The following is a 14,341-nucleotide window of genomic DNA, read 5'->3' on the forward strand; positions in this document are numbered from 1 at the left end:
CTTTGGTATTTACTGTCTATTGATACACTAGAGATCTGAAATCTGAAACTATGAAAGTCACATCACCTTGCAAGTTAAGGCAAACTCCCATTGCTATAAATCCAGGGGGCTTCCTAAATTCTCTGGTTTTACTGGAAACTATGGAAGTATGTGCTGCTTGAAATAAGCGTTGCCTGGGCAGCTCTTTTGCTGAAAAAAAAAAATGTGTTGTAAAAAAAAAGTGTTGTAGTGCATTGGCATTTGAATTTTGAGGACAAAACATTAACCTATTATCATTTTATAGTCCATACATTCAGTGGTTAAATTGAGTACCATCCTCGTTCCCTTCAAAACCATTAATCAACTTCAGGCAAATGAATTAGAGTGAAGGGCAAGGTTGCTTTTTTTGTCACTTATGACTGGTTTTTATAAGTATGTGGGAGATAGAGGCTGCAGCTATTGTGGGCAGAGACCATGTCTCCCTTATTTCTCCATCCCTAACACGTAGCACAGGGCTGGCACTCTCGGGTGCTCAACTATTCAGTGCTAACTGAATGAATAAATAGCATACTTGAGGCCAGTTATTTGAAATAATCGATTGAGCACAAGATATTGCCAAGGCCTGAAAGAGTTTCTATGAGAAAACGATCCTAAAATTTGCAGGGTAGAAACTCCCAAGGACTGAACCACCCCGTTCTGGCATAGAAAGTTAGTAGGAAATGTGAGTAGATGCCTAAATGCTTCATCATTGAGACAGCTGAGAGTGGACGAAGATGTTTCTCCGATGGTTTGCCTACAAGCGCTGACACCAGGAGTGAAAAGCGCTACAAGACAGTAAACAAGAGAGAATGATGAATGGAAATATATTAAAATGGAGACAGAGATGAACATGGGAGAGCCTCTGGGAGTGTCATCAGCTCGATGGCTTTTGAGCTCTCTATTAATGAGCTGTTGGAAGAGGCGAAAGCCTCAGATTCCATTCACAGGGCTGAGATTGGAAGGTGTTGCAAGCACAAGCCAAGAGTGCAATGTGGGGCTGGAGAACCAGGGAGGGTTTTCAGGGACTGGAAAACTACAGCTCACAGCCAGCTATCTGGTGTTATAAATAAAGTTCTATTAAAACCCAACCACGCCCATCTATTGACATATTCCTGTGGCTGCTTTTTTGCTTTACAAAGGCAGAGTTGAGTAGTTGGGAGAGAGACTCTATGGACCATAAGTCTAAAATATTTACTACCTGGTCCTTTGCAGAAAAATTTTGCTGGCTCCTAGTTTAGAAGAAGTGGCATAGGATGGAGGACTGGTGGGTTTGTTTTCTGGGACTGAATTCGGGACATCTCCTGGTTTGAGTTCTATTTGTGTTTGTATCTTCTGAAGACCAGGATTCCATGGCCTTGTGGAGCAGGTAGGCAAATAATTCTGGTTACAAGCATTTGGGTTTAAAATTAAGATACAATCTTTTATTTCAGGAGCCACACAAACTATGAGATCCTCAGCATCAACATGATTGCATCAGAAATACATTGAAATATAATAAAAATGTCTATAGTTCTGGTTCTGTGACTCCATAGCTGTGACCTGTGTGGTCATGGGTAAGTCATTTAACCTTTCTGTGACTTAGTTCTGTGCATCTATAAATGGACTATACCTGACGTTCAAGAATCTTTCTTTTAAGGGTCAGAACTAATATATCTGTGAAAATCTGACACATAATGGGCACTCCATAAAGATGAATTATTGTCATTGTGGCTATTCCAAAATACCCTTGCAAGGTTATGTCTTTTCTTAAGTCATATTAGGAATGGTCAAGGCAATGTAACAATTTTATAGACAAGCACTTTATAAGTTCTATAGTAATCAACGCTTTGGCAAAGAATCTTCTGTGTTCCCAAGAAAAGCATTCTATTCTCTGGAGTGTGGACAATAATATGCTTCAATGAGGTGTGGAAGCTGCCTCAGGCATTGAGCTGCTGTGCATGTGTGTCTGTTAATAATTAGTATAAATTACTGAGAAGTAGGGACATGGCCTGAAATGGGAGAATAAGCTTCCTTCAAAACATCAGAAGTGGAGGTTAATTACTGTTTTTCAAGGGAGCAGGAAGCATGTGAAGGGAATGGCAGTAGAGGAGCCTAGACGTGGGTGGGGAATGAGGAGCCAAGGGACACAGGCAAAATGGTTTCAGTTCTCAACCTGTCCTTAAGCCTTCTCCCCCTTTCCCCAAGGGTGACTGTTCTTAGCACAGCAGATGAGGAAGGGGGTAGGTGGTCTCCCACGCATTCAGCCTCTTCCCAGCACCGCCACTGGCTTGAAGGCAAATAACCTAGGCTGTGGGCTCACTTCCTAGCTATGTGACTATGGATGAGTTTTGTTTGGTTTTGGTTTTAAAAACTTCTCTGTACAATTGTTGTTGTTTTTTCTTACTCATATCAATGATGCTAATATTTACTACATTGAGTTGTGAGGGACAAAGGACATAATGTTAATGAAGCCCCTAGCACCCAAAAGGGCATACTAAGGAGGAATCCCCCCCCCCCCCAATAGAAACTACAAGGCTCAAGTTCATGTGTGTGGGAATGGGTGGAACCTTACTGGTGACTCTGACATACCATATACTGGCCTCACAAGATACTCTGTTGAACTGTTAGGTCAACTTTGATGACAAAATGAGGTCATGTGGTCAACTGGTCCAAACAGATTGGTCCAAAACATTTTGGAAAGTCAACATTTATTTTATTAACTGATTAAAAAAAAAAATCTAGCAAATAAGGACCCCAAATTCAAAGCTGAATGGATGTAACAGTTGCTTATAAATCTAGATTTAATTTACACCCAATTCACTGAATTTTCTGAATGAACTGTCTACATAGCCCAACATTCTCTAAGTGAATAAAATGCTGTCTGATCCCCACCTTGCTTTGCAAGCTCGGCTCTAATGGCTGAAGGGCATCCCACCTCACAGAATAGATGGGTGATCCATCTGGCCATCCATTTTCGGGGGGTAAATTGCTAGCATTTACAAATGTGAAAACTGTGACCTAGGGTGGTTAAATAATTTGACTGCAGCTGCATGGCTGGCTGGTTAGGGAAGGCACTGGAAGCTAGGCCTCCTGCTTCCCAGTGCCGTCGCACCCCCTGTCCAACACCGCCTCCATGTTGGAGGGCTGCAGGTCTCCATCTTGTTTCCATTAAACCACTGGATAATCTCACTCAGGCTCCAGGCTTTCATACATCTACATATGGTCAACATCCAAATGGACATCTCTAACCTGGTCCTCTCTCCTAATTCCAGACCTGTACATCTAGCTGCCTACTCCTCATCTCCACTGACTATCCCAGAGGCATTTTAGACATCGAGCTGAACTTTTGTCCCTTCCCTTACCCCAAACATGCTCTACCCACAGCGATCCCTTTCTCAGTCACTGGTGGTTACATCCTTCCAGTGGGTTAGGCTGAAACCTCCCATATCCAAAATCCAACCTGTTGGAAATCTTGTTGGCTCTGTCTTTAGCTCGTATATCTGGAATTGACTATGTCTCATCAGCTTTCTGGTTCCACTCTGATTCAATTCACCATCATCCTTGTCTTAGATGACTGCAATCTAGCAGGCCTATTTTCAACAGAAGAGCTTAAATGATCCTTTCCAATTTTGTGTCTTCTCTGCTCCTTACCCTGCTATGGATCCCCATCTCATTCAGTGGGAAAGCTCAAGTTCTTAAGGCCCACGATTATCACCTCCCCTGAATAGCTCTCTCCCGTCTACTATTTCCCCATTGCTTGCATCACTCCAGTCATGCTGGTCTCCTTGCTCTTAAATCACCAGTCATGATCTTGCCTCAGGGCCTTTGCACAAGCTCTCTATCCCCCGGATATCTGCTTCACAACACTCTTACTTCCTTCAGGGCGTCACTTAGAACTTACCTTCTCCAAGAGGATTACATTTACCATCCATTTATTTCTGCAACTGATACCACTCCCAAACCTGACCTGACTAATCCCATTTACCTTGCTTGGTGTTTTTTTGTTTTTTTGTTTTTTTTCCCTTTTACAATACTCATTTTCTAACATACTATCTGATTTCATTTGTTATTATTCACTAGAGCAGTGATGGCGAACCTTTTGAGCTCGGCGTGTCAGCATTTTGAAAAACTCTAACTTAACTCTGGTGCCATGTCACATATAGAAATTTTTTGATATTTGCAACCATAGTAAAACAAAGATTTATATTTTTGATATTTATTTTATATATTTAAGTGCCATTTAACAAAGAAATATCAACCAAAAAAATGAGTTCATAGGTGTCATAGGTTCACCATCACTGCACTAGAGGCATGGTGCACAAAATTTGTGCACAGGAGGGAGGGGTGTTTCCCTCAGCCCAGCCTGCACACTCTCCAATCTGGGACATCCCTCTCACAATCCAGGACTGCTGGCTTCCAACTGCTTGCCTGTCTGCCTGCCTGATTGCCCCTAACCACTCCCCTGCCAGACTGATCTATGCCTAACTGCTCCCCTGCCAGCCTGATTGCCCCTAACTGCCCTCCCCTGCTGGCCTGGTCACCCCTAACTGCCCTCCCCTGCTGGCCTGGTCACCCCTAACTGCCCTCCTCTGCAGGCCTGGTTCCCCCCAACAGCCCTCCCCTGCAGGGCTGGTCCCCCGAACTGCCCTCCCCTGCAGGCCTGGTTGCCCCCAACTGCCCTCCCCTGCTGGCCCGATTGCTCCTAACTGTCCTCCCCTGCTGGCCTGGTCGCCCCCAACTACCCTCCCCTGTAGGCCTGGTTTCCCCCAACTGCCCTCCCCTGCAGGCCTGGTTTCCCCCAACTGCCCTCCCCTGCAGGTCCAGTCACCTCTAATTGCCCTCCCCTGCTGGCCCGATTGCTCCTAACTGCCCTCCCCTGCTGGCCTGGTTGCCCCCAACTGCCCTCCCTTTCAGGCTTGGTCCCTCCCAACTGCCCTTCCCTGCTGGCCTGATCCTGATCGCTCACAAATACCGTCCCTTGCCAGCCATCTTGTGGCGGCCATCTTTGACCACATGGGGTGGCCATCTTGTGTGTTGGAGTGATGGTCAATTTGCATATTACCCTTTTATTAGATAGGATTGTTCACTGTCTATCTCATTTATTGGAAAGTAAGACTCTTGAGGAGAGGAATCTTTGTTTTGATCACTAATATAGCCTAAAATAGTACCTGTCAAATAGTAGGCCCTCAATAAAAAAAAAAATTGCTGAACAAATAAATAAATGAATTTGGTGATTTTCAAATGATGTGCTGTAAGGTCAGTATAGAAAGCACTGCATTTTCCTGGGAGTTTGCAAATGCTGCAGTTCACGATGGTGGGAGGAAGTCCCTGCTTCTCCCACAGATAGGCCAGGGACAACTCCGCAGGGCACCATTTTCCTGCCTTGGCAGCACAGCTCTGCTGTAGCCCCCAGGAGCTGCTGCTAAAGAGCAGTCAAGAAAGATACTATATAAGTTTCTATTCCTATTAATTTCTATCTCATTCTTTTAAATTTCCATTGAAATATTTAAACCTTCATAAGTATTTAAGTGCAGTAGTATATGCATATGATTTATAAGTAAACAATCTTATAGTGAGGTACCTGATCAAAAACTTTGAAAAACACACACAACTAGTCTACAAAACCACAAAATCTTCAGAAAGTTCAGCGGAACCCTGGCAGTTTTGTAGTACCTTCACATGACTGGGGGAATGGGCTCAGTCCTGCACATGCCAGCCCAGTGAGCTGTCCAGATAGCAGGGTGGTGGGTTGGAAGGTTCTCTCTTGAGTTGGTGCAGAAAGTGCCTGGATTTTGGAGGCTTTTGCCAGAGAAGACCTGGGAACTCTCCCAGGGAGCCTCTGGCCTAAATCACCAGACTGCTACCTCCCTTAGGACTTCTTCCAACCTGACTCCTTGTGCTCTCAGCTGGGCAATACCCATGCAGCAGGGGCTGGCCCTGGGACTTGCAAGCCTGCAGGCTGAGCTGACTCACCTTCTCATAGTACCGGATTTCATAGTCCAGGATGATGCCATTGGGTTGCTCTGGTTGTGGCCATGACAAGGTGATGCTCCTCATGGTGGCACTGACCTGGTGCATGATAGGAACAGTGGAAGGGGCTGTGGAGAGAGAAGGAGACAGAGCAGATAAACATACCCTCAATTACATGAGAAGTACCATCTTTCATAGATAAGGAGGAAGAGAAATGTCATTGGGTTTGAACCCTGCCCTTTCTTTCCCATCAGCTGAACTGGATCTGAAGATCTTCCTGTGTGTGTTGCAGAATAAATGGAGTTTAATAACAAAGGAGTGTAAGGTGACAATTTAGGGCAGGATAACGTGTGTGAGGGCAGGGAGTGGAATGGACATGGTGTCTTTCAGGTAAAAAGGAGAAAGACTTGACCAAAACAAGAGGAGGTCAGAGGAATCATGGAAAAACAGTGTGGCCTGAGAAAGCTGAAGCCAATTAGGGAAGGCATGACAACAAGCACACACCTAGGCTTTAGCCAGTAGGACAAGAGGAGCAATGGAATGCTTTGAGCAGAAGGTGTTGAAGGAAACTCAGTCTTGCCGTAATGAGCTGAGCGACTGCAGGCAAGAGAACCTGGAGGCAAGGGAGGATAGTGAGGGAGTGGAACTGGTCAGTGCAGAATTGCTGTGCAGTAAAAAGGAACGTTCTAGCAAACATTTTTCTGGGACTGCATGTATGATTTTGACGCATTTCTAAAGAAAGAGAAGAGGCATCTCTCAAGAAAGTCATGAGCACAGACCAACAGCAGAGTTCTCTCAGACTTCTGTCAGAGTTTTTCAAATGAGGACATTTGCAATAAAGAGCTCGCACATATAAATGAGGAAACAATACACAAACCAAACATTTGGAAACAGGATAATAATTCCAAACTCTGTGAAGTGATTCTGAAATCTCTGTTTGGAAATAATGTTATTTATTTCCCCATTCAACATTTTTCACACGTTGCAAGTCAAATAAAAACAGTCTGGAAATAACAAATGAGGGTTGTCTTTCTAGGGGAAGAGGCGGGTAATGGATGAGGCTTCAGTCTGCGCTCCACTCAGGGGCTGTTCCGTTTAGTCCTGGCACTTCTGTAGCGAGGAAGGTCATTTCTTCACACAAGCTCCACTTTATAGGTTTTCCCTGGGGACTGTGGCTGACCAACATCTACTATCCTTGATTTAAGTTAACAGATTCCCCTCTAAGACCTGAAATTACGGAGCATGGCTACCAGGTCACAGATGCTGAGGGGTAAGGGGTGGGGATGTATTCTCTACCACTTGCTGAACCCTCAGTGAGCACCTGTACATGATGGGCCCTGGGCAGAGGGTGGCAATGCAGAGCACTTGCTCTGAGATGCTCACAGTCCAGGGATCCATAAAGAGAGCACAGTGTGAGAGTGTTGTGATGAGTCATTAAAATCAGAGTGTCTACCTGGGACTTTGCACAGTTCCCACTAGAGACCTTGTGCTGGCCGTGAAAATGTGCCCCTCAGAGCTTCTACTGCTGGGAGCATAATTAACTAATGGCCCCAGCTGCTGGGTCTGCAATCCATCACCACATTCCCAGAGAGCCCTGCTTCCCACAGGTTGCTCCCAGCCAATGACTGGGAGTGGCCGAGATGCTAAAATAGTCCTATTCCTGACTCTTTGGGTAGGCAACTTTCACTCAAAGTCTCCCCTTTGGCCTTACCAATGCTTCCTTATAACACAAACACAGTCCAAGGCTCTTTCTACCCAATCCTCCGTCCTTTCCTCTCTTCTTCAGAAGGATCAGGCCTTCAGACCTTCAGTCCAGCCTCCTCTGGCTTCCACCCCATTTTCCCAATCTCCGGCACATCCAATCCCACCTTGGTGTCTGCTCTGTGGAGGGCCTAAGGTCATAAAGTCCTGAATCCCCCTACAGTTTCCCTATCAAGTAGTCTCCACTCAGCCCTACTCTGTCCCCAGCAATGGGAGGCTCACTGCCTCTAGTGCTGTTGCTCCAAACTTGGGTAACTCTCACCAATTTGCAGTCTTCCTTATCCTTATCTGACATCTGTCTTCTTCCCGCTGGTCTCAGTTCTGCCAACTGAAATAATATACAATGTTCCCTTTCCACAGAATGGCTTGTCAGATAGCTCCAGAAACTAGTTAGGTCTCCCCCGAGTCTTTTCTGCTGAAAAGAATGGCCGGATGCTATAAACATTTCTCCCAGGATATGCTGCCACTTGAGGTGGCTGTTTTCCAAATGGGGCTCATGTTATCTAAATCTCTCTTCAGGCATGAGGCCCAGAGGTGAACCCAATTCTCCCACTGCTCTTTGAGCAGCAAACATTAGAGTTAAACTAATATCTACCGGGACCTGTGTACTGGACGTCTATGAATGTGACCATTAGCCTTTGGATTGAGGACAAGTCCCTGCTATTCAATTCTGAAATCATAGGTAAATATCACCTATAGGTTTTCCCATGGTGTGGTCCTTATCTTCTGTCTATAGAATTGGCTTTTGACTACAGGGATTTACATGGATCTCTTTGCCTTTACAGTGTTAAATCTGGCCTATTAATCTAGTAAGCTGGAATAAATTTTTATCCTGATTCAAACATCAAATGCATCTTATCTGCCGCCCAACTTAGTATCATGGTTCAATCATTAATTAATTAATGAAACAAATGTTTATTGAGCGTCAGCCATGTGCCACTCACCATTCTAAGTTTTAGGGATTCCGTAGTGAATTAAATAAAATTTCCTGCCCTTGCAGACCATATTTTCTAGTGGAAGGATTCAGAGACTAGATATAATAAATCAATCAGTCATAAGCTATGCTAAAAATATTAAGTACAACAGGAGAAAAATGGAGAAGAGAAGGAACGCAGAATGGCAAAGTGTCAGAGACTGGCCAGAGAAGGCTGCAATTCCAAACCATGTGGTCAGCAAAGCCTTGCCTGAGAAGTAGATGCAGGAACATAGGGTTGAAGGATGGAAGGTGGGAGCCAGGAGAATACCCGAGAGAGGAGCATTTTGAAGAAAGAGGCCAGGGCAAAGTCTCTGATCTGGGAGCAGCCGGGTGTTTCGAGAGAATAGCAAAGAGCCACTGGGACTGGAACAGAAACAAGGCGACAAAGGGTAGGACCCTAAGGGACACTAAGAAGACTTTGGATTCTATTCTGAGTGAGGTGGGGAGCCACAGGAGGGTCCTAAACATGGGAGGGACATACTCTGACTTGCACGTTAACAGTATCACCCTATGCTGTGTAGTATTACCCTATTGAGAACAGAATGCAGAGACCGTGTGCAAAGCTGAAAGACCTAATACATTTAAAGTATCTCAATGGATGTGGGATGTGGAAGAAACAGAAGCATCAAAATGACTCCAAGATCTTGGCTTGAGCAACTGGAAGAGTGGGGCTGCCATGAACCGAGATCAGGCAGAAGCATTTTGGGAGGAAAGAGCAAGTGCTCCAATGGGTGGAAGATGACCAAGATGGCCCAGAGTAGATGCTGGGTAGGCAAAAGCATGTATAAGAGGTCCAGTCTGGAGAAGAAAATTTAGAGTCATCAGTATTTCAAAGATACTGAAAACAGCGGGACTGACAGAGATCCCCAAGAGAATGAGTAAAACAGAAATATATTCGAAGATTCAGAAAATGAGGAGAAAACAGCCAAGGGGCCTGAGAAAAAAAGGCCGGCAAGGTAAAAGGAAACAGAAGATGTGATCACCTAGAAACCAAGTGGCAATCAGCGTTCTCCGGAGGAGAGAATGTGTGAACCCAACTGCTAAGTCACGTAAAATGAAACTAGGGACTGAGCATGGATTTAGCCACAGGCTGGATGGTTAACCATGTGGATGGCTCCCAATCATCTTTTCCAAGACCTCATGTGCATGCACAGAGACATGGAGAGCATGAAGGCACTTCAGGGAAGGTGAGGAAGCTTCCAGAGTCAGTAAGACCATTGGGGGATCCCAATAGGCCACCAAGATGGACGGAGTGTGGCTCCCATGAACCTGCTCCCCCTGCCACACTTGCTGTGCAGGGCAGGTGTCATTTCAGATCCGTGTGAAACACGATTTCCATGTTGTTAATCATGTCAGTACCATACAGCTTTTCGGGGTCCTTCTGCCTGAAGAGCTGAGGCATCGTGTATTAAAAATTGGAAAGATTAATCCTAACGACCTGAGGATTTTGATGGGCTTAGTCCTTTTCTTTGCCTCTAATCCTTGGAAAGCCATCATTCAAGACTCAATATATTTGCCAAACATTGTGCCAGGCCCCTGATCTAATTGTTGGGGATAGAAGGACAAAGAGGAAACTCACAGCTCTGTCCTAAAGGACCTTGGAGTCTAGATGGGGTCAGATGGTAAAGAGGCAACCACAGGGCAGGGTGATCCAGAGGCAATCAATAGGCAAAACCCACTGAGAGAAACGACCCTGTTATAGAGATGGCAAGGACGTCCCGGCGGCCACATCCAGGAGAAGCTGCCAGAGGGTGAAGTTCCCAGCTGCCTGCATTTCTTAGATTTATGGAGATGACACGATGCTCACAGACCCTGTGGCAGACTTTATCCTCACACAGGTCATTGTAAAGGCCTCACATTTTAATTGAGATGGGACTTAGCACATGGGAGAATGTGAAAAAGCGTTATTCTTACTGCCTGAAAATCAGGGCAGCTTACATTTGGTGCTCTGCCATTGGTGATCAACTACCATGATACATTTGTTATTATTTTCCTTCTCCAAATGCATTGCCACCTTTAGATATGCTGTTTTACATGCTATAAACCCTTCAGACAAAAGAGAAAATTAAAATGAGTTCAGGGATCCATTTAAACACCAACTGCTCCTAGCAAAACAAAGGCAGGCTATGGAGGGATGAGAAGATTAGTTCAGAGAAGCAGCCCTGTGACCCATAGATAATGCTGGTTCCAACCGGAAGTTCCGGCCAGTTGTCTTTTCTCCATAAACTTGCATCTTCAGATGAAGAGGCAGTTTCATCTAATGCTTGAAAGAGTCTCTCCCTCACAAGCACACAGAACACTTTTGATTAAAATAAGCATTCTACTGAGAAAAAGGAAATGAAAAGAAAGAGTTCACAAAACTATTAAAAATTAGCAAAGAAGCAAATATGGACCTTTCTGTAGGAAAAGTAAAAAAAAAAAAAAAATTAGTTTGGGGGCTATTTGGAAAGAAGGTACTGATGGCTTAAGAAAGAGGATATACTAAAAACAAACAAACAAAAAATAAAACAAACAGAATCAGAATTGCCCTGCACCCTTTCCTCACCAGGTCAAGCAGGAAGCTGGGATCCAAAGAGGAGAGTGGGAAACAACGAAGAGTGGCCTGCCTGCCACCGAGAAAAAATCAACCAGGGTTTGAGCAGAGTCAGAACCAGGAGTGTCTGATGAGAGAACCAATAGAAGAGGCCCTTTCATGTGTCTGAAGCAGAAAGACACTCCAACTTCAAATCTCATTGTTCAAGGGGCTCAGGGATGAAGACAACACAAAGGCAGGCTGAGTGAGTGAGGCCTTGTCTCTGTTTTTGCCCGGGAAGACTTTGGGGAGCTCTCACTTCCAAACTGCTTTTGAAGCAAGCAGATCCAAGATAGTATATCCCTTACAGCAGAGAAAGGGCACAGAATGTTCTTGCCTACACTGACAAATGAGATGTGGATAAATTGTAGGGGCAGGATGGCCCTGGCTGCAAGTTAGGAAAGAACTCATTGGTGACAAGGGACAAGTGTTGGCCCAAACAGGTCACTGTCAGTGGCATCAGGGATGGGGTCTGGCTGACCATCAGCCAGCTCTCCGACTGTAAGAAGGGCACCAAAAGAGATCCCAGGGCCTGCAATCCTGGGTCTGAAATGGTGGCGTGAATCTATCTTAGAAGTTAATTTTTATTGATTTCAGAGAGGAAGGGAGTGGGAGAGATAGATAGAAATATCAATGAGAGAGAAAATCATTGGTTGGCTGCCTCCTGCACATTCCACACTGGGGATCGAGCCTGCAACCTGGGCATGTGCCCTGACTTGGAATTGAACCGTGACCTCCGGGTTCATAGGTCGATGCTCAACCACTGAGCCACGCTGGCCTGTCTGGACCCTGAGTCTTATTGTGCAGAAGTCTTGAAGACATATCTCAGGTTCACCTGACCCATAATTTTATGTTTATAACATTTCTTGACCTTTTAATTTAGTTAATGACTTGGTCACATTCAAAGTTTTCTTCTTCTTCATTTTGTTTTCCTTATTTGATAGGGGAACTTGCCCTTAACAACTAAGCATCTCAGATTTCAAAATGTGAGAATAAGTTAATGGCGGTTTTTTTCCCCTAGGACAATTGCTAAATTCTAATGTATTATCTTTGCTTATTAAAATTATTTCCTAATGTCTTAATTGATTTTTGTGTCAAAGTAATTCTTTAAACAGTTTTAACCATAATCCATTTGGGATATAGTAAATCATATAACAGTTTATTATGTTAAACTATTTTATTTAAGACATCAATTTATGTTTTAAACAAAAATAATAGCATAACACCCACCATACATTCAAAATCAAGTTGATCTATTGGAGTAAAATGTTTGAAGGGGTAATAAAAATATGAAACAAATTTCAGAGTTCAGCAAATCTCATCTAAAAGAAAAAAAACAATGCTCTATTGGCTCGGCGCCGCCTTTCTCCTGGACTTGCCACCAGTATCTCCTTATACCTGATGTCCTGTCCCCGCTCCCTGTCTACCTCTTCACTTCAAACTGACTGCAGCCAGCTAATCGTTCCAAAGCTCAATTTACCCACCTTCTTCTGACGCTTAAGAACCTTCAATGGCTCCCCATTGGGAAAAGTCCCAACTCCCTCTCTTAATTTGACCATGTGACGGCTACTGGCCTGTCCAGACTGCCCGCCTCCCTCTGTTCCCTCTCAGGAAGCCACTGATCTCATTGAACTGCTCCACTCGCCATGTCCCAGCAGAACTCAGCTTTTGGGATCTCTGCCTGTTGACCAGCCCTTCTGGCCACCTCTCTGCATAACCTCACCTAGCCTTGACAGGCCCAAATCAGGCCTCACTGTGCCTTGGCTTAGCCCTGCCAGGCCAGGCTCACCAGACCAACCCTTCCCTCCTCCCACTCAAAGCCCTTACTTTAATAACTAATGGCCTGAAATTGCTGCCTTGGGACACAGTGCATGTTGATCTAGCTTTCCAGTGTTCTCCATCACTGGAATCAATTCCTTAGGGCAGATGTCATGGTTCCAGCCTCTTCCCACAGTGTTAGCCTCTAAAAGTTTACCTTCACTGGAATGATTGCAGGACCTTCTCTAAAAACATCAGAAGTAAAAGGGATCAGAGAAACACGTAGCTGCACTTAACATGCATATTGGCCTCTAAAGGAGAAAGATGTGGCGGCGGGTGGGTGGGGGTGGCAGGTTGTGATTCTGCAGTGGGCACCTGGGGAGGAAGATGGCAGTACCGGGAAATGGGGGACAGGCAGAAACCGAGAGGCTGGGGCAGGCTAGCACCATCTCACTGGGATGTGTCAGCGAAATGTTACCCTAATGTTTGTAGTGTTCTAACTTTTCTTCTTTTTGGGCTATGGAATCCTTTCTCCCAACAAAATTTTCCTTGAAGCCTAGTGCAAAAACAGAATAATTCAGGGCTTCTCTGGTTGTATCAGAAGTGGGAGCCCCAGAGCCCTGAAACCAGTCCATTTTCTATCTCCCAAACCCAGAATCTGAAAGGTCCACAGAGAGACCCAAAAATGCTGGGCAGCCTTCAGAAGTCCCCTGAGGCCTCTGATGAAATGCTATGAATGCCTAAAAGGTATGGGTGATGAGGTTTGAAGCGAAAAGTTGGGAGTGGTGGGTTATATGAAACATTCTTTGTTTTTTGTTGTTGTTGTTGTTGATGTTAATCTTCACCTGAGGATATTTTTTCCATTGATTTTTTTTTTTTGAGAGAGAGAGAGAGAATGGAAGGGAGGGAAAGAGTCAGAGCGAGAAAGAAACATCAATGCAAGACAGACACATTGACTGGTTGCCTCCCACACACACCCTGACTGGGCCAGGGATCGAGCCTGCAAGCCAGGTACGTGCCCTTGACTAGAATCAAACCCTCAAACCGAACCTTCAGTCTGCAGGCCAATACTCTAACTGCTGTGCCAAGCCAGCTAGGGCTGAAACACATTCTTAGAAAAAAAAAATCTACATTTAAATGTTAGCTAAAGACCTCAGGCCCACTAGTACTGATGACAAAGAAGAACAGTTTACACACAAATAAACTGTGCAAAAGATGAATCGTGTGAATTGTGCATAGATCAGTTGTTTCCTCTGACATTTCTATTTTAGGAGATAACTCTGTTGAGAAGGTACTTAGATAACAGG

At 44.7% G+C, this 14,341-nt stretch overlaps 1 protein-coding gene across 1 annotated transcript in view; it reads right to left on the reverse strand.

The window, feature by feature from the left end:
- The window catches only part of EPHB1 (EPH receptor B1), a gene marked incomplete at its 5' end in the record, with an annotated part of 260,244 nt that overhangs the window by 82,456 nt on the left and 163,447 nt on the right, over positions 1 to 14,341 (reverse strand). The window contains one exon of the mRNA XM_081105506.1: positions 5,971 to 6,095. Coding sequence (XP_080961632.1) covers positions 5,971 to 6,095 — 125 coding nt within the window. The remainder of the gene's footprint in view (positions 1 to 5,970; positions 6,096 to 14,341) is intronic.

This window comes from Myotis nattereri (genome assembly GCF_964212035.1).
Source record: "Myotis nattereri genome assembly, chromosome: 14".
Lineage (NCBI taxonomy): Eukaryota > Metazoa > Chordata > Mammalia > Chiroptera > Vespertilionidae > Myotis > Myotis nattereri.